The sequence below is a fragment of the Mesoplodon densirostris genome, chromosome 6, assembly GCF_025265405.1.
Source record: "Mesoplodon densirostris isolate mMesDen1 chromosome 6, mMesDen1 primary haplotype, whole genome shotgun sequence".
NCBI classification, from domain to species: domain Eukaryota; kingdom Metazoa; phylum Chordata; class Mammalia; order Artiodactyla; family Ziphiidae; genus Mesoplodon; species Mesoplodon densirostris.
The window spans coordinates 13,781,980-13,806,443 of NC_082666.1; the positions used below are offsets into that span (position 1 = coordinate 13,781,980).

Genomic DNA, 24,464 nt, shown 5'->3' on the forward strand with positions numbered 1-24,464 from the left:
TTATCTTTTTAAGATTAAGATTCTTGGCAAGAATGTTAATGACAGAACTGGGTCTTCGGAGGTCTTCATTCTCTGAGTTCTGTTTTCAGCCATGAAATTCACTTCAGTAAACATGTATTGACTTATTTTGTGCAAGGCACATTCTATTTTCTATACATCTTTGCATGGTGGTTCCATGCACAGATTCTGGAGCCACACTGCCTGTGTTTAAATCCTGGCTCCACTACTTCCTAGCAGTGTGACATCTGATAAGTTTCTTGATCTCTCTGGGTGTCAGTTTCCTTGTATGTCACATGGGAGCACTACTCCATAGAGTATTTTTTTTTTTTTTTTTTTTTTTTTTTGTGGTATGCGGGCCTCTCACTGTTGTGGCCTCCCCCATTGCGGAGCACAGGCTCCGGACGCGCAGGCTCCGGACGCGCAGGCTCAGCGGCCATGGCTCACGGGCCTAGCCACTCCGCGGCATATGGGATCCTCCCAGACCGGGGCACGAACCCGTATCCCCTGCATCGGCAGGCGGACTCTCAACCACTTGCGCCACCAGGGAGGCCCCCATAGAGTATTTTTGAGATTAAATGAGCTAATACATATAAAGCACTTAGATCAATTACCTGTCTTATAATAATTTTTATTTAAGTGTTTGCTCTGATCATCATGCAAATAGCCAGAAAATCTTATTCCTGGAGGTAGGCATATAAGTATTTAAACATACTTTGCCTTCTCCAAAAAAAAAAAAAAAAGGATTTTTTAATTGGAAAAGTAGTCAAGATGATTCAAGCATTCAGGTCATATAAATTTAATTATGTTCTTAACTGAACAATTTTTGCCTTTATTTTAGCCGGAAGGTGTCAAAAGGGAAAGTTATGCTGGCACTACTCTGGACCCAAAGGGTATCTATGGTAGGCAAAATGAGTTTGTATTTTATATGTTGTCTTTTGCCCTAGAGAGATGTGTAACCTGAAACACTATTTTTAAAAATGTTAATTGTCTAGAATCAGAAATATCCACTTCTTAGTTTACTGCCATTTTTGGTAGCATGTGTTATATTATAATCTGGATGGGTTTAGAACAAAGAAAAATAATCCCATTAGGTTTTTGTTTGTTTGTTTGTTTTGCCGCATGGCATGGCTTTCAGGATCTTATTTCTCCACCAGGGATCGAACCCAGGCAGTGAAAGTACCAAGCCCTAACCACTGGACCTCCAGGGAATTCCCAAAGTAACCCCATTAGTTTTAAATACAAAGCATTGAAATGGTAATCATCGCATGACTTCCCTTATATATTAGTCATTTTACCATTCTATCCATCACAATAATAAGTTATAATGTTTTCTTATAGAACCATCAGTCCAAAGAACACCTAAGAAAAAGTCATTTACATTCTTATCTAACATGCGTTATTTGAAAACACAATAATGCTGATAAACTACTTAACAAAGCCATTCCTTATTGTTCCTGCTTCCTTGCTTTTCCTCCAGTTGAGATATTCTTTTTTTTTAAATCTTCTTAAAGTTAGAATTGTGCAAACATTTGAGCACTTCATCAAGGCCTAAATACCTATGTATTTATGAAATTTAGAATGTTTTCAGTTAACAATTCTTTTCACCAAAAAAAGACAGACTACTGTAGTTCTTATTAAATGGTTGAAATTTACCTTATTGTTGCATTGTATCATTCTTCTTTTCTTTCAGTGATACAGCAATGGAAAAAAAAAAAGTTTCCTTACAAATCAAGAACACTATACTCAGAGTGCTATTTCCTCTAGGAAAGCAAAGAATTAATATTTACATTTCTAATCAGCTGAGTCCCATAAACTGAATAAGGATGACTTCATGCAAACATTTTTCCTCTAATTTTATCTTCACACAGACCTCCTCCCAGCCTGTGAAGGATATATGGGGAGATATATGACAAATTCTGAGGTTTTGGCCTCATGCAGTCACATCACACCTCAGAGCCACTGCTTCCTTTGTCTTCTCTTTCTCTTCCCCCTTATGCCTGCTATACTAACATTATTGCAAACAGCTTTCCAAAACAGCCCTGTCTTACCCATCCCAGGTGTGAACATCGGGCCCACAAGACGGCAATGATCTTTTATCGGGGAATAGATCTCTCCGTCAAAAATCTTGGTTAAAAAAAAGAATCTATGCCTCTTTCCAATCTTGTCATATGACTTTTTTCCCTTATCATTTTAGACAACTTAGATTCAGGCAGCTTTGTTACTTTCCAGAGTGCTAAATAGGGTAAAGATGACAACCAATTCTGTCTAGTTTATTTCAGAGATTTTATTAAATACTTCCAATCTGTGTATATTGGAATTGCTATACTGCTATGATACTTTACAGAGTTTTTTTTTAAAGGCTAAAAAAACATATTTGGAAAAGTAAACAGACAATAATGTTAGAGGAAATCTGAGAAAAATATCAGTGAGGGAGAATGAGGTATCAGAACAAATTGTAAAGTAATAGTAATTAAAATTATGTGACATCAGTTTAAAAAGAGACTAAACACAGAAACTCAATACACAAGACTAGCCCTAGACTTTGGTTCCTGCTTTCTCTGCCTGACAAGCTCTCTCCCCCACTTCTTCTCAAATCTCAGATGCAGAGAGTTCAGCTCCTCACCCACCTCAGTTCTCAGCACATCATCATCATTGGTTTGGGCAGGCCCCTCTCATGTTTTATTTTCTCTCCTCATGCCTGATCTCCACTCCCATTTCCCTTCCTTCAAATGCCCCCAATCTAATATGCTTGAAATATGTCTTAGAGTATGGAGGAAAGGTTGTTTTGTGTGTGTATGTTTTTTTAACATATAAAAGGTATTGTGCTATAGGTCCTGTTCTAGTTCTTAAGTTTTTAAACACAATACTCTGTTTTAAACAAATATTTCTATTGCTATACATGCATTTAATTCACTGCTTCTACACAGTATTTTAGAGTATATTCTGTTACCAAACTCAGGTTCGGCTGCTTGCCACTCAAAAGGCAATAATTTGAGAGGCAAATGTCAATAGAAAGGAAAGATGCTTTAATCAGAGAAGCTGGCAATCTGGGGAGAAGGTAGACTCGCATCCCAAGACCAACTCCAAAGTTTCTGCTCAGCCATTACAGTTTTTAAAGAAGGGGGAAGAATCTCAGTGAATCATCTAGGCAGAAGGTTGAATTCTGTATCATTCTCCATTGCGTGCAGACTAGCTGACTCTTCAGATGTTATCTTGCCCACGTGATTTGCCTGCAGGATTTCCAAACGGGCTGTTGGGGGTAGAGAGCTAGTCATTCTTTTTTATTTTTTTAATTTATTTTTGGCTACGTTGGGTCTTCGTTGCTGTGCGGTAGGCTTTCTCTAGTTGCGGTGAGCAGGGGCTACTCTTGGTTACGGTGCACAGGCTTCTCATTGCGGTGGCTTCTCTTGTTGTGGAGCACGGGCTCAAAGTGCGCGGGCTTCAGTAGGTGTGGCACGCAGGTTCAGTAGTTCTGGCTCGCGGGCTCTAGAGCGCAGGCTCAGTGCTTTCAATTCCCCACTGTCAAACATCATTCCATTTCTATGGGATCAGGGGTGAAGCTCCATCTTCTGTAACTTTCTTCGTGCTGACATAGGGCACCATATTCTCAGAGTGGAAAATGTCAACATGGGTCTGTAGCATCTTTGCTGACAATTTTAGTTGCCTGCTTACATATATGGGCAGAGTAAGATACAATTATTTTGATGCCCACAAAGATATAGTTTATTATGAGCAATAATGTTAATCCCATTCTCTTGAGGCCAGTTCTTGGAATTGTGCTAGCCATAGATTCAGTACTGCTCAAGATGGAACAGCTAATGTCATGGCTATAGTCTGGTCCTCATGCAGTTAGCTTTTTTCCTCTGGTGGCAGTTACAGTATCTGTAAAACAACTCAGGAATGTGCATCAGACACTCAGTCTGTGACTATTGTCTTAATCATTAACTGCTCATTTTTGTACTTGGGGGCCCTGCAGGGTTCTGCTCAGTTCCAATTCCACCACAATTTTACTTACCCATCCCCTAGTGACAGGTTCCCCACTACCATCAACAATGCTGCAATGAACATCCTTATTCATCTCCCTTTACGAATCTGTGTGAGAATTTATCTGGACTATGTTTCTTGGAGTTGAACTGCTGGGTCAAAGGGCATACCTATACTGAATATCATTTACTTCTGTCACATTGCTCTACAGAATGGCTGTACTATTTATACCTCCACCAGCACTGCATAAGAATTCTCCTCATTCCACATCCTCACCAACACTTGGTGTTACTCACCTCTCTAAAATGTGCCATTTTTGAGGGGTATAAAGTGACATCTCATTATTGTTTTAATTTGGATTCTTCTGATTACAGTGATTTCTAAACATTTCTTCATGTACTTGGTAGCCATTTGGACTTCCATTCTGTGAATTGCCGATTCCTATCTTTTGCACTTTTTTCTATTTTCCACTTGGGTTTTCTTGTCTATTTCTTGTTGATTTTGTCTCTCATATACTTCTTTGAGCAGTCGTAGACCTTAGTGGGTTTTGAACAGTAATCTTTTTTTCTGATATAGTCAAATTCATTATAATTTCATTTTATGGTTATATATCTTAGTTCACAAAGACATTATTGCATATTTTATCCTGTTGGTTTTAAAGATTTAACTTTTAAATGTTTTAATCTCTCTGGCATCTACCTTTCTAAGTGATGCCTTGATGGGTCTTTTTTATGATCTCTGACAAGGAGTAAAATTGACTTCTCTTAGTTTTAGCTTTTTTTTCTGTACATTTTCCATCTAGTGGAAGAGTTGATAATGAGAAATGAAATAGTCAAGGGCAGGTATCAATGGAAAAAAATGGTGGAGGATCAAATTTAGATAATCTCAAACAACTTACTGTCATAAGTACCATATATTGAGCACAAACTGTTTGCCATGCTTTGTCTACATTATTTTTATCTTCACAAAAACGCTTTGAGGAAAATACTATTACCTCTATTTAACTGATGAGCAAACCAAAGCATAGAAAGATTGTGTCTTGCCCAGTGTCACATCCAGAGTAAGTTCTTTCTGAACTCAGTACTCTTTCATCCACATTGCAAAGCTCTCAAATGTCTTCACTGACTTTTATTTTAATATTATATCCTCAGCATTTATCAAAGGTTGATGAGGAAAGAAGAGGAACATTCCTGTCTCTTCTGCAAAGCCATGGTTTGGACATGCAATTGCAAAATGTCACTAGTTTTTTTTTTTAGCATCTACCATGTGCCAGGGACTAAGTGCTTGGGACTACAGCGTTCAATAAGAATGGTTCCTGCCCTCAGAGAGCTTTCTTAGCAGGACAGTGGGAGGAGGAGTCTCTTTGTGGTGACTACTATGGGTTCTGCAGTAAAGCTTCCTGAGTTCAGATGCAGCTTCATCTGTACTAGCTCTGTGACCTTGAGCAATTTGCTTTCTAAGCCTCAGTTTGCTCATCTATAAAATTAAAATAATAATAGTAGACACAGTGCATAGGGTTGTTGTGAGGATCCAGTATAACAATGCATTCAAAGAGCTTAGCAGTGGGCCTCCCTGGTGGCACAGTGGTTGAGAGTCCGCCTGCCGATGCAGGGGATACGGGTTCGTGCCCCGATCTGGGAGGATCCCATATGCCGCGGAGCGGCTGGGCCCGTGAGCCATGGCCGCTGGGCCTGCGCATCCGGAGCCTGTGCTCCGCAACGGGAGAGGCCACAACAGTGAGAGGCCCGCATACCGCAAAAAGAAAAAAAAAAAAAAAAAAAGAGCTTAGCAGTGTGCTTGGTATTCTAACAGTAGAATGATAAATACTATCATTTTCATGAAATAAACCAATGATTACAGTAGAAAATGCTCCGATACAGCATGCTTAAACTCTGTTATTGTGCAGAAAGAAAAAGTGTCTAAGTTAGATGGAGAGGAGAAGGTAGAAGGGATTTCAGAGCATGCTTCCCAATGGAGCTAATCTTCACATTACCTTGACTAAGGAATTACTTGTTAGTCATTTTTAGATTTCAGTTCCGGGAATAATTTTCTGTCTTTGGACAAAACAGCATGCTCCCTTTTACTGATGAATAAGATTTATATAACCTATTTATTTCCTATCGTGTAATGACCAGGAAGCTTACAGTCAACTTTAATGCTTTATTTAATGAGATTATATAAGCCTAGGGTTTGATTTTAAAAATCCTTGATTATTTTAAATTTCCCTTTTAAATTTTAATATTGTTGTTATAAAAGAGTCTATTGTTTTTTTAAAAATTCCCTGAAAGTAGGTATACTATAAATAATCTGCAAATAGTCTTCCCTCAAGAACTCTGTGTAAATCTAATAATTTTCTTTTAAATTTCAGGCGTCATTAGTAGAAGAAAGGAGTTCCCATACAGGTTACCATTGGATTTGGTCCCCAAAACAAAAGTCAAAAGGATTGTGAGTGTAAAAGGTAAATTAACAAGTGCCATTTTTATTTCTTATTTCAGTTTGTGTTTCAAACAAAAATCAAATATTCTCATGATTATCCTATTTCTCCTCTTCTCTACTCAGTTGCATATACAATAGGGGACCTCTGGGAGTACCCTATTCCTACTCCCACCTTCAAATCCCTAACCACTCTTCCAACCCTCTTCTTCCAGTGGCCTGATTGGAATGGAGATGCATGCTCCCATGATGGAGGGTGAGGGCTGTCATTGGCCCAAAGACCTCTCTAAAATGAAAGTGCAGCTGCGTCCAGATTTAAAGGACTTTCTATTAGCCTAGTGGCCAGTCCTGTTCCAGAGAAGGCTTTATGACCTGCAAATGGCCCCGAGAGAGCAGCTCTGCTCTTTTAGAGTGCCAGTACATTTGTAGAAGTGGTGTCTTTAGCAGGTTTTATCCCTGGTCTCCAGCCATTAAAAATTCAATGACACATCATCAAAATAATAGAATGTCCTGACTACATTTTATCTTAGATAAAACCTTGGAATCACAGAATGTTAGTACTGGAAAAGACCTTTTTAATCATGTCCAACTCTGTAGTTAGATATATAAGAAAGTGTTTTTCCCAGGGTCTCACGATGAGTTATAGACAGAGCTCTCATAGCACTCACAGAGTGTTCACAGTTCAGACTCTTAGCTTTGTTTTGTGGGTGCGATCGATTCATAGAGTTTACAATATCTAAAGCTTTCAGTTTCATGGCAACTAATTTGCCATGTCCTCTATGCTGTAATCTGCCCACTGTATGAAACCATCTTATCCCCATGTTGCAGTGGTATTTTTAAGTCTGCTTTTGGTGTTTCTTTTAAATACATCTTCTAATCAAATTTTTTTTCCTCTCCCCAGTTCTGAGAAGTAATTCAGCTGCCTAGATAAAAAGGAAAGGAGAGGGATGGTTGCTCTTATCTCCATTTAAAATATACTGTTGGGCCTCCCTGGTGGCGCAGTGGTTGAGAGTCCGCCTGCCGATGCAGGGGATACGGGTTCGTGCCCCGGTCTGGGAGGATCCCATATGCCGCGGAGCGGCTGGGCCCGTGAGCCATGGCCGCTGAGCCTGCGCGTCCGGAGCCTGTGCTCCGCAACGGGAGAGGCCACAACAGTGAGAGGCCCGCATACCGCAAAAAAAAAAATAAATAAATAAATAAATAAATAAATAAAATATACTGTTACTCAGAAGTTGACAGAAATTGATTGTACCTACTATGATTTTTGTTTGTGTGCTTGTTTGTTTGTTTCAGGACTGCTTATAGGTGAGGTCATGTCTGCAGTTCTGAGTCAGGAAGGCATTGATATCCTTACCCACCTCCCCAAAGGGAATGCAGAGGCAGAACTGATGAGCACTGTCCCAGTATTCTATGTTTTTCACTACCTGGAAGCAGGAAATAATTGGAACATTTTTTCTGCTAACTCATTAACTCAAAAACAGAACTTGAAGAAAAAATTAAAAGAAGGTAAGAAAAAAACTATTTCACATATTATACATTAAAATCTTGTGATTTTTAAACTAATAGTTTGATTAAACTAATATTTAAGTTATGAATTATACAAAAGCTTATTTGTAAAAGTATTTCAGCCAAAAAAAAAAAAATCATGAGGTGGACTCTGTTACACAAATAAATACTGTTTGCTGGAGCGCTTTGGCTTAACTTACTGAAACGCCTGGATGAGATACAAGACACCTGCATTCCAAACTCTACAGAGTACTTCCTTCCTTCTTGAATGAGCTCAGAATGTTCTACTTGATAATTCCCAATTCAAGCGATTCATATACTTCCTTTGAGAAGTTCAGTGTTGGCCACAGAGCATGTGCTTGCTGCCCAACACCAAAGGACGTTTAGTGTTCCCAGGGGCTAATAAAGCACTCTCTGAGTAGAAATGGGGGTCACTGAAGCACTGTGTTCTTTCCCTGGTGCCTCTTAGGGATGGTGAGCATCATGTCCTTCAGAAATACTGACTATTCTTACAGCATGTGGAAGGGTGGAAGTGCTAGCACTTGGTAAGTAGAAAGTTTTTACGTGCATTTTCATACAGTAGTCAATTAACTAAAGAATAACAACCTGTCCAGTTGCTCAGGCTAAAAAGCCTGGTCATCCTTCACTGCCCTCTTTCTCTTACAAGCCACATCTGATCTAGCAAATCCTTTTGGCTGCACCTCCGAAATATATCCTGAACTTGACTGCTTCTCACCAACCCCAACCCACCACCCTGGTCCAGGCCATTCTCATCTCATACCTGGATTATGACACTTGCCCCTTCTGGTCTTTCAGCTTCCGCCCTTGCCCCTTTTCAGTCTACACTCAACACAGCAGCCAGAGGGACTCTGTTAAAACATGTTAGGTCACGTCCCTCAAAACCATTCAGGAGCTTCCCATCTTACCCAAGGTAAAAACCAAACTTCTTACTGTGATCTACCAGGCCCTACATGGTCTAGCCCTATCTCACCTCTCCAGCTGCATCCCCTACTACTCTCTTTCACTCCACTCGAGCCCCACTGGCCTTCTTGCTGTTCCTTGAACATGCCAGCCATGCTTCCACCTCAGGGCCTTTGCATTGACTACTCCCTCTTCCCCCTCTTCCTGAGGTATCAGCATGGCTGACTCTGCTACCTCCTTCAAGTCTTTACCAAAAGTCACCTTCTCACTGAGGCCTCTGTTGATCATTCTATCTAGCATGCCATTCCCATCCCAACACTTCATATTCTTCTCCCCAGCTTTCCTTTACTCTTTAGAATTTATCACTAACATTCTTACTTATCACATTTATTGTCTGTCTCGCCACTAGAATGTAAGCTCTATGTGGGCAGTTTCAAGTATTCCTAGTGCCTGGTATGTACCTGGCATATAGTAGGTGCTCTGTAAGTACTTAATTGGTGAAGCATAATAACTTCCAAAATTCTGATAATCTGAGGGAAAGTCAGTCTGAATTAATAAATCCATATGGCAACTTCTTTTCAAAAAATGATATCATACTTTGACAAAAGATTTACTAAAAACACTGTGACAGGTACTTTGTAGGTTCTACTATATGAAACACTTTTAAGGGTTTACAATCTAGAATAATTGTCTTTTAAATTATGCCCTTTAACTGTTGAGAGTCCCCAGGATTTTATCCTTGACCCTCATTTTCTAGACTCTCTCCTTGCACAATCTCATCTTTGCCCATGACTTCCATAATTCCTATGCACATGATTCTCTAATCACGTCTCAAGGCCTATCTTCTTTCCTTAGTTCCAGATCCACATTTCTGTGGACTTGGGAGCCAAAAGCCCTTTGAACACATTCCATGCCAAATTCATTCTTTCGTTCCTCTGTTCCCCTAATCAGTGCCCAGCAATACTTTGTCCTCCGCTGACCAAGTTTGACTCCTCCCTTTCCTTTTGGCTTTATATCCAACCAGTCAACACGTCTCACAGATTGTACCTTAGAAGTGGGTCTGACCCTGTGTGGGTGGCACATTTGAAAGACACACAGGCCCCTGGAGTATGGCAACCAGAGGATAAAACCCAGGATGCAGGGAGTGGAGGTCGATACAGACTGGAAAACACCACAGCAGGAGCTGGAAACTAAATGCCTGGAGAACAGAAATCCCCACGAGAAGATGCGATAGCCTCTCAGGAAACCCCCAGAGCCTCTCAAGATTCTGGGCAAGACTGAGTGGATGGTGTTCAGCCAGAAACATAGAAACACTTGGACCCAACCACCCCAGGCCCAACTCCATGAGTTCCTTTGGAGATAAACATACATAGAAGAAAATGGCCAACACCTGAATACTTTCCAAAAAAATTTTTTGTAGAAATACAGGGAAGATACAAAAAGTACTAAGAATAATATTCCTCTAAAAAGGAAAAGGAAAACAAAATTTTAAAGTGAGGGAGAGAGTCAAGTCTCAAGGGCTTCTGGCTCCTGGGCTGCTGAGTGAAGGAATTGGAGGGGAGGAAAGGAGGCATAAGGGGCACATGGGGTCATGAAGTATTTAGATCCCCTCTGATATTCTTTGAGAGACAGTAGAGACTGAACTTGCTTTTTGACTAAGTAATCATAATAATTAGAGCTTCCTTGGGAGGTGGTGAGTTCTGCATCAATAACATGGCTCAAGGGGAAGCGAGATAAACACTCCCACGGATGTTGGGGAAGAGAATTCAGACCTCAGACAGGGATTTAGATCAGATAGCTTGTACAAATTTTACAATCTAGAATTTTATGATTTCGCTCCTCCATATCTCATGTTCATGAGTCAGTGCTTTAACACAAAACTATTTGTTTCAACACTATTGTCTTTAACTTTAGAGAAAGAAGAATTTTTTTTATCATCAGGCATCAATTTTCAGCTTGTGTACAAGCTAACAATGTTGCAGTCACAGAAGATGTGCTGCTCACATTTGATTGTTTTTGGAGATCTTCCTGAAATCTTTCCTGCCCTTGTGAAATGGTAACAACTTACTTTGGAATTGTGCGTTTTGAAACATATTTTCTTTTCAAGAATAAACACTGTATGAACTAAAACACACTGCAAGTTGAAAGCCAACAGGGATTCAGTGTCTAAATGTATATTTATTTGATTTTGTCTCAAAGGCTAACAGCTTTTGCTTTAAGAGTACTTGGACAAGCAAGTAAATATATAGATCAGAACCAAAATTCAATCTGTAATTCTTTATTGTGGCTGGTTGAGAACTGTCAACTAGAAAATGGATCATTCAAGGAAAATTCCGACTATCAACCAATAAAATTACAGGTAAGGAAACCAAATGCACAGATGAGCAATAGTTTTATTTACAAGTTTGAGTTGTGTTCTCATCCATTTTATAAGAATGAAAAAGAGAGGGGAGAATATATGCAATCCTGCAAGAAACTTCTCTTGTGTACAAAGAATTTGAAAGGTCTTCTCATTCTGCTCTTCAGACAATTCAGCATAGGTCAGATGAGTGAGATCTTGGACATCTGGTGTAACAGGCATTAGTGGGTCACAGGGTACAAGTGCTAGTGATCTCAGAACGGGTAAAATGTGCTAATTTGTCCACGTACACTTGATATGAATCTGAACTTGAACTTCAGAGCCTTCTTACAGGCCAAGGCTGCAAGATGTTGTTGTGAAACATGGAAGGGATCCTATTTATACTCTGTTAGAAGGAGTGGAGTCAATTTATTAAAAGTACAACAAAGTGTTGTTTGAAATTGGCATCCACTTACATGCTTGAATTGCAAAATCTCTGCAAAATACTGCTACAACATCTTCCACTCCTAGAATGTATTTTTTAGGATCCAACAGCTTTTATTTATTTATTTATTTTGCCTGCCCCAATCCAATCCCTTTCATATCAGGCACAAGTGGCCTCTTGGCTGACAGGGGTCCCATAATTAGGACCAATTAGGACTCACACAAGAAATGGGGGCAACTGACATCATCTAGGTGCTATTTGAAGAGTAAAATACTACAACAATTTTTTTTAAGATCCCACCCATCCATCCATCTATTCATATCCATTCAACAACCATTCACTAAGCACCTAAAACATGCAAGGGCCTATTTGGGGCACCATGGGGGAGGAAGAGTGGGAAGGATGGACCAGAGTGTATCCCTGCCACAGAGGAGCTCACACACTGGTAGGGAAAGTGGGGTATAAATGCTAATAACTCTAACCAAGATTTAAGTGTGTGTGTTCATTTATTTATTCAATAAGTATGTATTGAATGTTTACAAAGTGCTACATGGTAGGGACATAACAGTGAACAAAACAGGTGTGGTCACTGAGGCCATGGCAGTTACAGTCTAGCAGAGAAGTCAGACATTGAGTAAGTGATTTCAAGTGTGTGATTCATGTTAAGAAAAGGGAAATACAGTTTCTTTGAAAGCAGGAAACTCTAACCTAGATTGGGGGAGTTGAGAAAATGGGTTGACCAGGTCCCTGGGAGCTAGGTAGGAGGGAGGCAGGCAGAGTGTTGCAAGTGGAGCAAACATCATGCCTGTTATCTTGAAGTAGAGAGAGGGTGGTTCATTAAAAGAGCTGGAGCCGAGAAGTCCAGAGGGTGAGTGGCACAAAATAAAGCTGGAGAGAAAGGTAAAGGTTACTTACTGGAAGGTCCTGGAAGCATTGCATAGGAACATCACTGCTCTAAGAGGAGAAAATGTGGGAGAACAGAAGCAGAATAGTGCTTCGCAGGGGAGGTGGCATTTTAACAGGGTCTAGAAGGAGAGGGTGAGCTTGAACGTGGTAAAGAGGTATGAAGTGGAGCTACAGGGTAGAGAGGTGGAGGAGAGAAAAGCAAGTGAAAGCATGTAAGACTCAGAGCTTTGAAAAAACGCAAGCAGTCCGACTAGAGTGCATGAAGGGAGAGAAGGTGGAGATTAGAGCCAGGTCACTTCACTTTAAAGACACCAGTTCATTCTCCTTTTTAAACATTGCTTATTTTTAGGGTACCTGGCGCATTGAAGCCCAAGAGAAAACTTTATATCTTACGGCCTTTGCTGTGATTGGAATTAGAAAGGCCTTTGATATATGCCCTCTGGAGGTAAGTAAGAGTTTTCTTTCTCCAACACCCATGGTCTTTTTCCAACCATATTCTTGGGGGGATGGGGGAAGGTAAGAGGGGGGTTTGAAAATAACTTTAACTCCAGAATTTAAGGATTTCAGAATTATGATAGATACTAGAGAACATCTAGTCCAACCCACTCGTTGACAGTTGAGAAAGCTGAGGCCTGTACGAAAGGTGAATTTAATTGTCCCATGTCACAGGCTACTGAATCGTAGAGCTGTGATTAGAACAGATGACTTCTGACTGTGATGAGAAAATGACCCCGTGTCCACAGCCTCCTACTCTTACCTCTGCTAAATCTTATGCCACGTATGTGACTGTTGTTCTATAACCCGGAATACAGAGTGTTGAGGTACTCTGTATCACAGAACTGTTGAGGATGCCCCATACCACGTTTGCTGCCTTGGGTTGTGCTGTTTCATTTGCTTGGAAGCTGAAGGGAGAAAGGAGAGTATCCACTTAAGTGAATCTATATAGAAGATTCCAAAGGTTAACAGAATTGAGACCCTGATCTGAGAAGTAAATTAGACATGTCCTTCAAACCAGCAGACAGAACCAAGATGGAAAAAACCAAGGGGATTGATAGGACTCGAACCACAAAACAAAATAATTGTTTAGTTTAGTTCAAGAGAGTTGTTTTATATATATATCCAGCAAGACAAAATAATCAACAAGGAGAAGTTAGCAGTGGTGCTGGGAGAGACTGCGCCAGGCAAGGTGTCAGCAGTGATGCACCATGCTGCCGCCTCATCCACTTATCCAAAATAACTACTTTAGTTGTCTCAGGACAAAGTCATAAAGACTATTTTCCCAGGAATCCTTAGGATCAAAAAGTGCTTTGACAGCTTGGCTTTTTTTCTGCTACTGATGGTTTTAGTTAGTAAAACTCCTTTTGAAAATGTAAATCTGTCTCAGCTATGCTGGGGGGGAACGGAGAAAGCCGTGTCTATACTTGGTGCTTCTTCTTCCCAGAGGCTAGGTCTGACATGGGAAGCAGAAATTCAGTGGAGAAACCTCTACCGAGGAGGGGAGGATTCAGAAACTAAAACAACTGGATGTGGACAATCTCGTTTTCACTTTCCAGGTTACGCTCTGCTCTTTCTCCTGGAAGGATTTGCTTCAGGGAGACACCATCCATTTCCATTAGGTCATTTCTCTTTCCACCCTTCACCTTGCCTGCCCCAGCGTGGTGCAACCTGGGGGCAGTTCCCATCAGTTGATAGGCCGATGCTTGACAAAGAAACTTAGGTATCTTCTGCTCTTGTTTCCAGAAAGTCAGCACGGCTGTAACTAAAGCTGACACCTTTCTGCTTGAAAATACCCTCTCGACCCAGAGTACTTTTACACTGGCCATTGCTGCTTTTGCTCTTTCCCTGGGAGATAAAACACACCCACAGTTTCGTTCAATTGTCTCAGCTCTGAAGAAGGAAGCTTTGGTTAAAGGTATGACTTGTTCCTGACAGGTACTCGGCAAGTGTCTACTAGGCATGTAGCGTCTGCTAATTGGGGGAGGGGTGGTGGCATGCACAGTGGAGTGAGACACCATCCCTGCCCGCAAGAAACAAATCATCACAGTACAATGGAATAAGCGCTGTTATTCATTTACTTAGTCACTCATTCAGCACATTTTTATTCATTCCTTAATTCAACAAAGGAATGAATGTGTATTGAATGTATTGAGTATTGAGTACCTCCTACGCACCAGGCACTGTTCTAGGCTCTGGGGATAAAGCAACAGACCAAAAAAAAAAAAAATTCAGGCCTTCATGAAACTTACATTCTAGTTAGGGAGAGACAAACACGATAAATAGCTAGAACATTTAATATACTAAATAGCTTAGTGATGACTGATGTGAAGAAAAATGAAGCAGGGAAGTGAGACAGGGCGAGGGGGTGGGTTGTAATTTTAGATGGGGTTGTCAGGCTTAAGCCTCACTGAGAAGATGGTGTTTGAGTCAAGACCTGAAGGAGGCGAGGAAGCAAGCCAGTGGCTCTCTGGTAGGGTGTTTCCTGGTGGAGAAACAACTTTGCATATTACTGAGGTAGGAGCATCCCTGGTGCTCGAAAAAAGGCCAGGAGGCCAGTATGGCTGGAGAGAAATGAGATGAGGGTAAGAAGTGATGTCAGGGAAGGAGAGGGTGAGGGAGTGCCATGTAGGACCTTGGAGGTCATTACTGGAGCTCTGCAGGACTCCTGTATACAGTTGTGCAATGTACAAAGCACCCCAGCAAGCAGGTGAATTAAGGCTGAAATCCAGCTTGTGCTCCGCTCCCCTATCCACGCATCCTGGTTTGAGTCAGCTTCTACCCTGAGCAAGGGGTGCCTGAGTCTCATTCACATCAAGGTGCTATGGGGGCCAGTGTGAGCCCCAGGAGAGTGCATGACCTAGCTTGTACCAGGTTGACTACAAAGGTATATATTTCATTTTGAAGAGTAAAGATATTGCTTCCTATGGGTCAAGAGTAAAGAAATAGAGAGGAGCTGTGGTCATTGGCCAATGTGCCTAGACCAGCACTGGCATGGTTGGGCACTTCTGAGCCATCTCCTGACTCAGGTTTTCTAAAAGTTTAATCTTACATGAGGTTTATCATTATCTACAAAATTTGACTTCTGTCATCATTTAAAAATGACTGATTCTTAACATATACCTCGAAACCACTTGTATAATACTTTTCAAATAACACAAAAGAAATGTCTTGGGTATTGTAAGAAATGAATCATAAAATCATAGAATTTAAGAGCTAGAAGGGAACTTAATAATTCAAATAATGTTTGATCTAGAAATATCTTTAAAAACCAAAACTTTCATTCTAAATACAGCCTCCACAAGTGAGGGAAAACATTTTGTCCAAAGTCATGCAAAGCAGGTAATTCTGATGTGTAAATAGATGACATCAAAATTTTGAGGGATGGAGTGGGAGGTTGGGATTAGCAGATGCAACCTATTATATATAGAATGGATAAACAACCAGGTCTTACTGGATAGCACAGGGAACTATAGTCAATTTTATATATATATATAAAATACATATATATTATATATATAAATATATATACATTCTTTTTTAGATTTTTTCCATTATAGGTTAAAAGAGCCCTGTATTAAGGGATCTTGTTTGTATTGGTCACCTTGAGAAAGTTCTTCTTACAAAAGAGTAAAAAATTTCTGGAAACCAGAAGGCCACTACCAGAAGAAACTTCTAGAAACTTGCTAGAATTGTTATGCCAAATTCACACTTTTCATCATATTTACCATTGTGATTTGTTGATGTTCAGGTAATCCACCAATATATCGTTTTTGGAAAGATGATCTTCAACAGGAAGACAGCTCTGCACGTTATACCAGCACAGCACACATGGTAGAAACCACAGCCTATGCCTTACTTACCAGCCTGAGCTTGAAAGACATGAATTACGCTAATCTAATCATCAAATGGCTATCAGAAGAGCAGAGGTATGGAGGTGGCTTTTATTCGACCCAGGTAATGTTTCTTTCTCACGGTCCATCCTCCTGGAGATATTTTTAGCACCACCCACACCACACATTCCACACTCCTTCTGACCTCCATGCTTCTGTCACCAAGGGAGCATACCAAAGATATGAATAAAGGGCTAGAATCAAGGACCCTAATGGATATCTGCATTGACACCCTTCTTATACAGAGGAGCAAGTCAGCCTCAGGAGGTTCATTCAGGGAGTTAGTGGCAGAGCCAAAATCAGAACTCACGTCTCCTGACTCTAAGCCCAGTACTTCCTTTATGATTCTTAATTACCATGAAGGGCTAGGAGAGTTAAATCCTCTGTAAGAAACAGCAGCTGCCATGCAAAGATACTGATGTTCCCTTCCACAAAACAAATAAAAAGTGAGAGGAATATTGATTATTAACATGTTTATCTACCTACCAATGTAAACTCATTTAAGTATGTATATTTTACATTATAACTATATGCAGTTGTTTAGTGTACATCTACATTCAAGTTTATCTCAAATGTTAGCATCTTCCCTGTTCCCTGGATGCTTGGACAATGACGGGGTGTGTGTGTATATGTATATAAAATTTAGAGCTAGAGGGGTCCTTCAGGGTGACATTAGTGATCATCTAATCCGGGGAGGCAAATGGTTTCATCGTGGGTACAACTGGAGGCTTAGAGAAAAGAGGACCCCGCTTATTAGCACTGGCTGCATGGACATGGGCACAGAGGGTGACCACAAATTTGCTCTCTCTGATCCAGCCACATTTCCTAATTTTGTAGATGAAGAAGATGAAGTCCAGAAAAATTAAGTTCATCCATTTGTTCCTTCAACAAATACTTGTTGAATAGCTACCATGTGTGTGTACTTACTAAATGTAATGGATGCCAAGAAAAATATACTACTTGCCCCCATGAATGCCCACTGCAATATACTGCAGTGGGGGATGCCAATGATAAACTCTACATAAAAATATTACCAATTGAGATGAATGCTCTAAAGGGCAGAAGGGAAGAACATTAAAACAGAATAGGGCTTCCCTGGTGGCGCAGTGGTTGCGAGTCCGCCTGCCGATGCAGGGGACACGGGTTCGTGCCCCGGTCTGGGAAGATCCAACATGCCGCGGAGCGGCTGGGCCTGTGAGCCATGGCCGCTGGGCCTGCGCGTCCGGGGCCTGTGCTCCGCAACGGGAGAGACCACAGCAGTGAGAGGCCCGCGTAACGAAAAAAAAAAAAAAACAGAATAATGAGAAGGGGGAGCTTCTTTATGGCTTCACTGTGCGGATATTTAAGCAGAGACTTAAGGATGGGAAGGAGATACATTGTCATGCAAGGAGTTGGAGGTATTCTGCAAAGAGTGACTTGCCTGAAGTCACATGCTCAGGACAGGTAGAGAACCTGGATGTGAGGCCACACTGCCTTTCTGTCCCTGCTAACAGCAGCATCCTTACGGGGGGAGGGGGAGATCTTCCTTCCACCTCCACATGGGGACCCTTAACCAGTTTCACTCAGTCAGCTGGAGTTTCATCTCCAGGCGATGCTGACTCACCTTCTCATATGAAAAGGTATTTGTAAACAGAGAGTACATAAATAAGTAAACCTATTTTTGTGCCTTGCCGATTGTTGATAGGATACAATTAATGCCATCGAAGGCCTGACAGAGTATTCACTCTTGGTTAAAAAACTCCGCTTGAATATGGATATCAAAGTTTCTTACAAGCATAAAGGTGACCTCTACCATTATAAGATGACAGAGAAGAATTTCCTTGGGAGGCCAGTAGAGGTAAATAAAGGATTTTTTGTAGTATTTTATAATCGATGGGACCTTTGAAATCATCTGTTACAGATGCTAATACGTATTTTTCTAATAACCACATTTTAGATTATTTTAAGGTATATTTAAACATACAAGTAACTGGAAATAGTTCTTACTGTCCACAGCCTAAAAATCCGTGTTTGTGCAAAGTAAATAAGCATGAGAAATAATATTGAATGCAAAAATCTTTCCAGGTGCCTTTCAATGATGACCTTGTTGTCCTAAGTACTGGACAAAACAATGGCTTGGCTACAGTGCATGTGAGTATTTCATGGAGAGCCAACTTAATTGGGGTTATGTGTGACTTAGTTGGGGTTATGTGTCAGCTTGTACTAAGTAACATAAAAGAAAGTTAGGGACTTTGCCACAAAGTTACAGAAATCTGGGCTTGGGTAACCATGACTGAGGTAAGAGTCATTTATCATTCTTTTTAGCTATCTTGGTAGCTGTCCCCACAATTTCTTTTTGAAAATGGTTTTATTAATCTTTATATGTATATAGTCTGTGTATTTGTGGAAATTATATATATATAATTATATAGAGAGATAAATAATTTTTATGTCTATATATGTATATATACATGTGACTTGTATGTATACATTCATACGTGTATATACATGGATGCGGTGGTTAGTAACATAGTCTCACCTCATTTGTCCAGCATCGTTGGGGATTGATGGATATGTAAGGGCTTAAGTTTCTTCTATTTTTAACCATAGATTGCATGGACACACATATACAGCTTAGAAAAACGTGTAACTGCCAAATGCCTAAAATAAAATAAACTATGTATTCTGAGCATAAGTGAACATTCTATTGATTATTTAATTGTGTGCTCATCTTTAGTACATTTATTCCTTCACAGACTGTTTATAAGATTGCATGAGGGTGGGGAGATGGATGGTCCAGTTTTCTGTCACTTCTGGTCACTCTCACTATACCTACTTCTGGTAGCACCCCTGCCCTTCCACGCACACCTATAATTTGTTGTTACCACAGTGGTTTGTGGGCTGAAGAAAACCATACTTCATGACCTTGTGGTGTTCTCTGTAAAATTAGTGTACAGGCACAAGGATGAAAGTCTTAACAACTTTCCTGTAGAGTGAGGTGCTCAGATTTGACTGCGTGGGATTTGGACCAAGGTTCTGACTGGACAGAGATCGTCTTTTGCTTACCTTGGGCTTCTCAGCTATGTTTCAAAGTGTGGAGTTTGCTGAAAGTCCAGTTGCTGGGAAAATGGTCTTTAATGTACACCATTTGCACTGGGTGGTAAAAATACTTTAAGCATCTCATTTCCAGCTGCAGTACTGCCATAATACCTTTTCCACTCCCCATTTTAAACAGAATATCCTTGTTTACTTGTCCCAATATAGGTAAAAACTGTGTTTCACAAAACCAGTACCTCTGAGGAAATTTGTAGCTTCCAGTTGAAAATTGAAACCCAGGAAATTGAAGGTAAAACAGCATGATTTACACTATAATTTTGGTTAAGCATAAAGAATGCCAAAGAGCTTCCCTGATTAGGAAAAACATGCCAAATCAAAAAAACAATTTTCTTATTCAAATTCTTTAACAGGTTGACATCTGAGTAAACATAACTGCCATTTATTATAATAAAGGTAACTAATAATAGTTGGAAATTGATATTAAATAACAATATCTAAGCTAAATGTATCCGCTATTGATCCAGAAATTGTTTTGACTAAAAATTACTTTAAGAATGTAACTAGCATAAAAAAAAATGTAACTAGCTGTAAAGCCACAGAAGGGTCTAATTTCAGAAACTTGAATTTCTTTTACTTTTGTGTCAGTGTTCCATTCCTGGGCCCTGAATTTCTCTCATCACTCTGTTGGGTTTCCATCCCTTACCCTTTCTGTATCCCAAGGAGTCTGGCAAATGCACATTTCTCTGCCCCCACCTTCAACTTGATCTCTCCAGGACTTATGATCCTTTCTTAATGTGCCTTTTTTTTTTAAACCTGTGACCCTCTCATCCCTCTTCTGATGGGTTGGTTCTCCCCTCCCAGTCCAGAAGCAAGGCCACTTGCACACCCCAGTTCTCTGATAGCCTCTGCCCTGATAGCTTCTGTTTGTGGCTCAGAAGCCTGTTCCTGCAGGAAATTTCCAACTACCAGCAAATCCAGGCATCGGCCCTTCCTTCCTGCTACCTCCCCCAGACACGTGACCAACACATAATTACCTTAAGTGACTCCTTCCTTAAATTCTTGGAGAGCAGAGGACTGTTCTAATGATTTCAAGACTTCCTGGGATTGTCAGTAGCCACGAATCTCCATTAAAATCATCAAAAGTGACAACTTCCAAATCACAAATCATTTTTAAGTGTGTTTAGAGATGTGCTCATTAATGATTCTGTTCTGACATGTTGCAAAACAGCTAAAAATGGTTTACTCTTATTTTTGTTTGTTTGTTTGTTTGTTTGTTTGCTGTGTGTGCCAGCCCGCGGCTACAGCAACTCGGAATACAAACGCATAGTGGCATGTGCCAGGTGAGCCCGTTTTCCACCAAGGGGAGAGTAGACTTCAGGGTCTCACTTCTGCCAGAGTATTATTTCTCCAAATCTTTTTGAATTATAAGAATGTCCAGAAGATGCAAAATTGTTTGCTTTTTTAATGTGGAACATAGCAGGTATTCTATTTTTTTTCGCATCTTTATTGGAGTATAAATTCTTTACAATTGTGTTAATTTCTGCTGTACAACAAAGTGAATCAGCTATATGTATACATATATCCCCATATCCCCTCCCTCTTGAGCCTCCCTCCCACCCTCCGTATCCCATCCCTCTAGGTCGTCACAAAGCATCAAGTTGATCTCCCTGTGCTATGCAGCAGCTTCCCACTAGCCATCCATTTCACATTTGGTTGTGTATACATGTCAGTGCTACTCTCTCACTTCATCCCAGCTTCCCCTTCCCCACCCCCCGCCCCGTGCTCTCAAGTCTGTTCTCTACGTCTGTGTCTTTATTCCTGCCCTGACACAAGGTTCATTTGTACCGCTTTTTTAAAATTCCATATATATACGTGTTAGCATACAGTATTTGTTTTTCTCTTTCTGACTCACTTCATTCTGTATGACAGATTCTAGGTCCATCCACCTCACTACAAATAACTCAATTTTTTTCCTTTTTATGACTAATATTCCATTGTATATATGTGTCACATCTTCTTTATCCATTCATTTGTTTTTGTTTGTTTTGTTTTGGTTTTTTGAATTTTATTTTATTTATTTTTTTACATAGCAGGTTCTTATTAGTTATCCATTTTATACATATTAGTGTATACATGTCAATCCCAATCTCCCAATTCATCCCACCACCACCACCACCACCACCACCCCTCCACCACTTTCCCCCCTTGGTGTCCATACGTTTGTTCTCTACATCTGTGTCTCTATTTCTGCCCTGCAAACCGGTTCATCTGTACCATTTTTCTAGGTTCCACATATATGTGTTAATATATGATATTTGTTTTTCTCTTTCTGACTTACTTCACTCTGTATGACAGTCTCTAGATTCATCCACGTCTCTATAAATGACCCAATTTCGTTCCTTTTTATAGCTAATATTCCATTGTATATATGTACCACATCTTATTTATCCATTCATCTGTTGATGGGCGTTTAGGTTGCTTCCATGTCATGACTATTGTAACCAGTGCTGCAGTGAACAATGTGGTACATGTATCTTTTTGAATTATGGTTTTCTCAGGATATATGCCCAGTAGTAGGATTGCTGGGTCGTATGGTAGTTCTAGTTTTAGTTTTTTAAGGAACCTCCATACTGTTTTCCATAGTGGCTGTATCAATTTACATTCCTGCCAACAGTGCAGGAGGGTTCCCTTTTCTCCACACCATTCTTAAATAGCTACTTACTGTACAGAACAGCTTTGTTTTGCTCATATATAGTTTTCTCTCCCATTTTTGGCCTTTTTCTAATTCAAACACTAAAATATTAATTTGTCTTCCAGAAAGATAAAGATACGATATGTAAGTATTAGGAAAAGAAAGAGCAAAAGATTCTCTCAGAAGCAGCTTCCAATCTTTTACTTAGAAAAATCATGTTCACCCAGCAAAATCCCTGGCCGTTATCAGCCAGCTGGTGGTTCTCAAGTCAGGTTGCACATTGAATTCAGCTGGAGAGATTTTAGAACTATGCAAAACTCCATCCGGGCTCACCCCTGGAGGTTCTTCTAATGGTAGCCAGGGCTAAGAACCATGGATGCTGAGCCCTTAGCAAACTAACTCCAAGGCCTGAATTGGCCACTATCTTCGTTTCCTATTGCTGCTAGTAACAATTTACCATAAATGTAATGACTTGAAACAACCCAAATGTATTATCTTATAATTCTGGGAGTCAGAAGTCCTAAAATCAAGGCGTTATTGGGGTCACGTTCCTTCTGGAGGCTCTAGGGGAGAATCCACGTCCTAGCCCTTTCCAGATTCCAGAGGCACCTGCTTTCCTTGGCTTGTGGCCCCTCCCTCCATCTTCAAAGTCAGCAACACAGCATCTTCCAGTATCTCTCTCTGACTCAGACCCCTGCTTCCATCACCGTAACCTCCTTCTCTGACTCTCCTGTTTATTTCCCTTATAAAGACCCCTGTGATCACATTGGGCCCACGCAGATAATCAACCAGGAGAATCGCCCTGCCTCAAGATCCTTAACCTTATCACACCTACAAGTCCCTTTTGCTATGTAAGGTAACAAGTTCACAGGTTCAGGGGATTAAGAGGTGGACATCTTTGGAGGCCATTATTCTGCTTACCAAACCACCATCCTAAAATGTTTATGAAAATATAGGTTTTTGAAAATATGTATGTATACTTTAGTGATCACACAGAGTGAATCAGTTAATGGTAGAGCCAGGACTAGAACACAGGCTTCTTCCTTCTTTCCACCACCCCTTAGTACCTCCTGTTCTGTTCTGTTTCCTTAATTCTTCCTATTCTCAACAACTGGCTGGTATTTTGCTGTTTTTACTTATAATCACACATGATGCAAAGCACTGAGTATGGGTAACTTAGAAATTCCATAGAGTTGTGTCATAGATTGGAGCTGAAAAGGATTTTAGGGATGATATAGTAATCCTCTTATTTTAGAAGAAACTGAGACCCCAAGAGGTGAAGTAACTGGCCAAATTCTCACAGAGTTAGAGGCAGAGCTAGGGCCTCAGAGCCCAGACCCTGATGCCCAGTCCAGTTTCTAAACCACATCCTTCAATTAGTGTAATCTGAGACTACTGACCTTGAGGAATAGCACAGAATTTCTCACCACCTCCTTCCCAGCATTTCGCAGCCCTCTCTGTGGTCCCTAGCCCAGTCACTCTCTTCTCAGGATTCCTTCATCAGCTAGCCCACTCGAAGTCCCTCCTTCCTTCCTTGGCCAGTCTCTGCCATCTGTTCCCCCTCACACACCCTTCCTCATTCCCTAAGGTCCTGTTAAGGTCACCCTTTCCCAGGCAGCTTGCTTCCTGCCATTCCCACTCTTGGGTACCTCTCTTCTAGAGGACAGGGTGTGATCACTATTTAAACCCATAGCACTTGTCGCAGGGAGGTATGAGCAAACTTGTTCTGGGCAAAACTAGAATCAGTGTGTGGGACCTACAGGGAGGTACACTGAGTGGGCACAAGGACTCTATGATAGTGGAGCTGGACACCTGTGGGGCAGCCTCTGCCATGAAATACTCACATGACCTTCAGCAAATCAGCTTACTTCTCTGGGCCTCTTCTGTAAAGTAAGTATATTGGACTCTCTGATCCCAAATTGCCTTCCGGTAGTTCCACAACTCTGCTATACATTAAAAGGCTCTCGTCAAAATCTTGTTCATTTGAATACATTGACAGGAGGCCTAGTTCCAGATTGTTAATATACAAAAGATAGCAACAGAGATGTAATACTGCATATTCTACCCTTTGGTTGTTATACACCGGGGACAAAATGTTCAAAAAACCAGGTGGAACATGCTTTTGGCTCTGTGATGCTGAAGTTGGGTTGGATAAATTCCAAATGTAACTGTGCAGTACTTATTCATGTGAGAAATTCTTTGCCTTCAAATATACACTCTCCTGATTTAAAAAATGCCAGCACACAATTTCTATGTTCAGAGGGTCTCTTTCGTGTATTTAGCTTTTTACAACTTCTCTGTTGTATTCATAAGAAA

The 24,464-nt window shown here is 40.6% G+C and overlaps 1 protein-coding gene across 1 annotated transcript in view; it reads left to right on the forward strand.

Annotated features, from left to right (window-relative positions):
• The window catches only part of C5 (complement C5), a 79,726-nt gene that overhangs the window by 41,615 nt on the left and 13,647 nt on the right, over positions 1 to 24,464 (forward strand). Inside the window, exons 22-33 of the mRNA XM_060100586.1 lie at positions 839 to 899; positions 6,353 to 6,442; positions 7,711 to 7,923; positions 8,393 to 8,468; positions 11,044 to 11,203; positions 12,883 to 12,978; positions 14,274 to 14,445; positions 16,279 to 16,484; positions 18,105 to 18,257; positions 18,485 to 18,550; positions 19,664 to 19,745; positions 20,748 to 20,796. Of these exons, the coding sequence (XP_059956569.1) occupies positions 839 to 899; positions 6,353 to 6,442; positions 7,711 to 7,923; positions 8,393 to 8,468; positions 11,044 to 11,203; positions 12,883 to 12,978; positions 14,274 to 14,445; positions 16,279 to 16,484; positions 18,105 to 18,257; positions 18,485 to 18,550; positions 19,664 to 19,745; positions 20,748 to 20,796 (1,424 nt within the window). The remainder of the gene's footprint in view (positions 1 to 838; positions 900 to 6,352; positions 6,443 to 7,710; positions 7,924 to 8,392; positions 8,469 to 11,043; positions 11,204 to 12,882; positions 12,979 to 14,273; positions 14,446 to 16,278; positions 16,485 to 18,104; positions 18,258 to 18,484; positions 18,551 to 19,663; positions 19,746 to 20,747; positions 20,797 to 24,464) is intronic.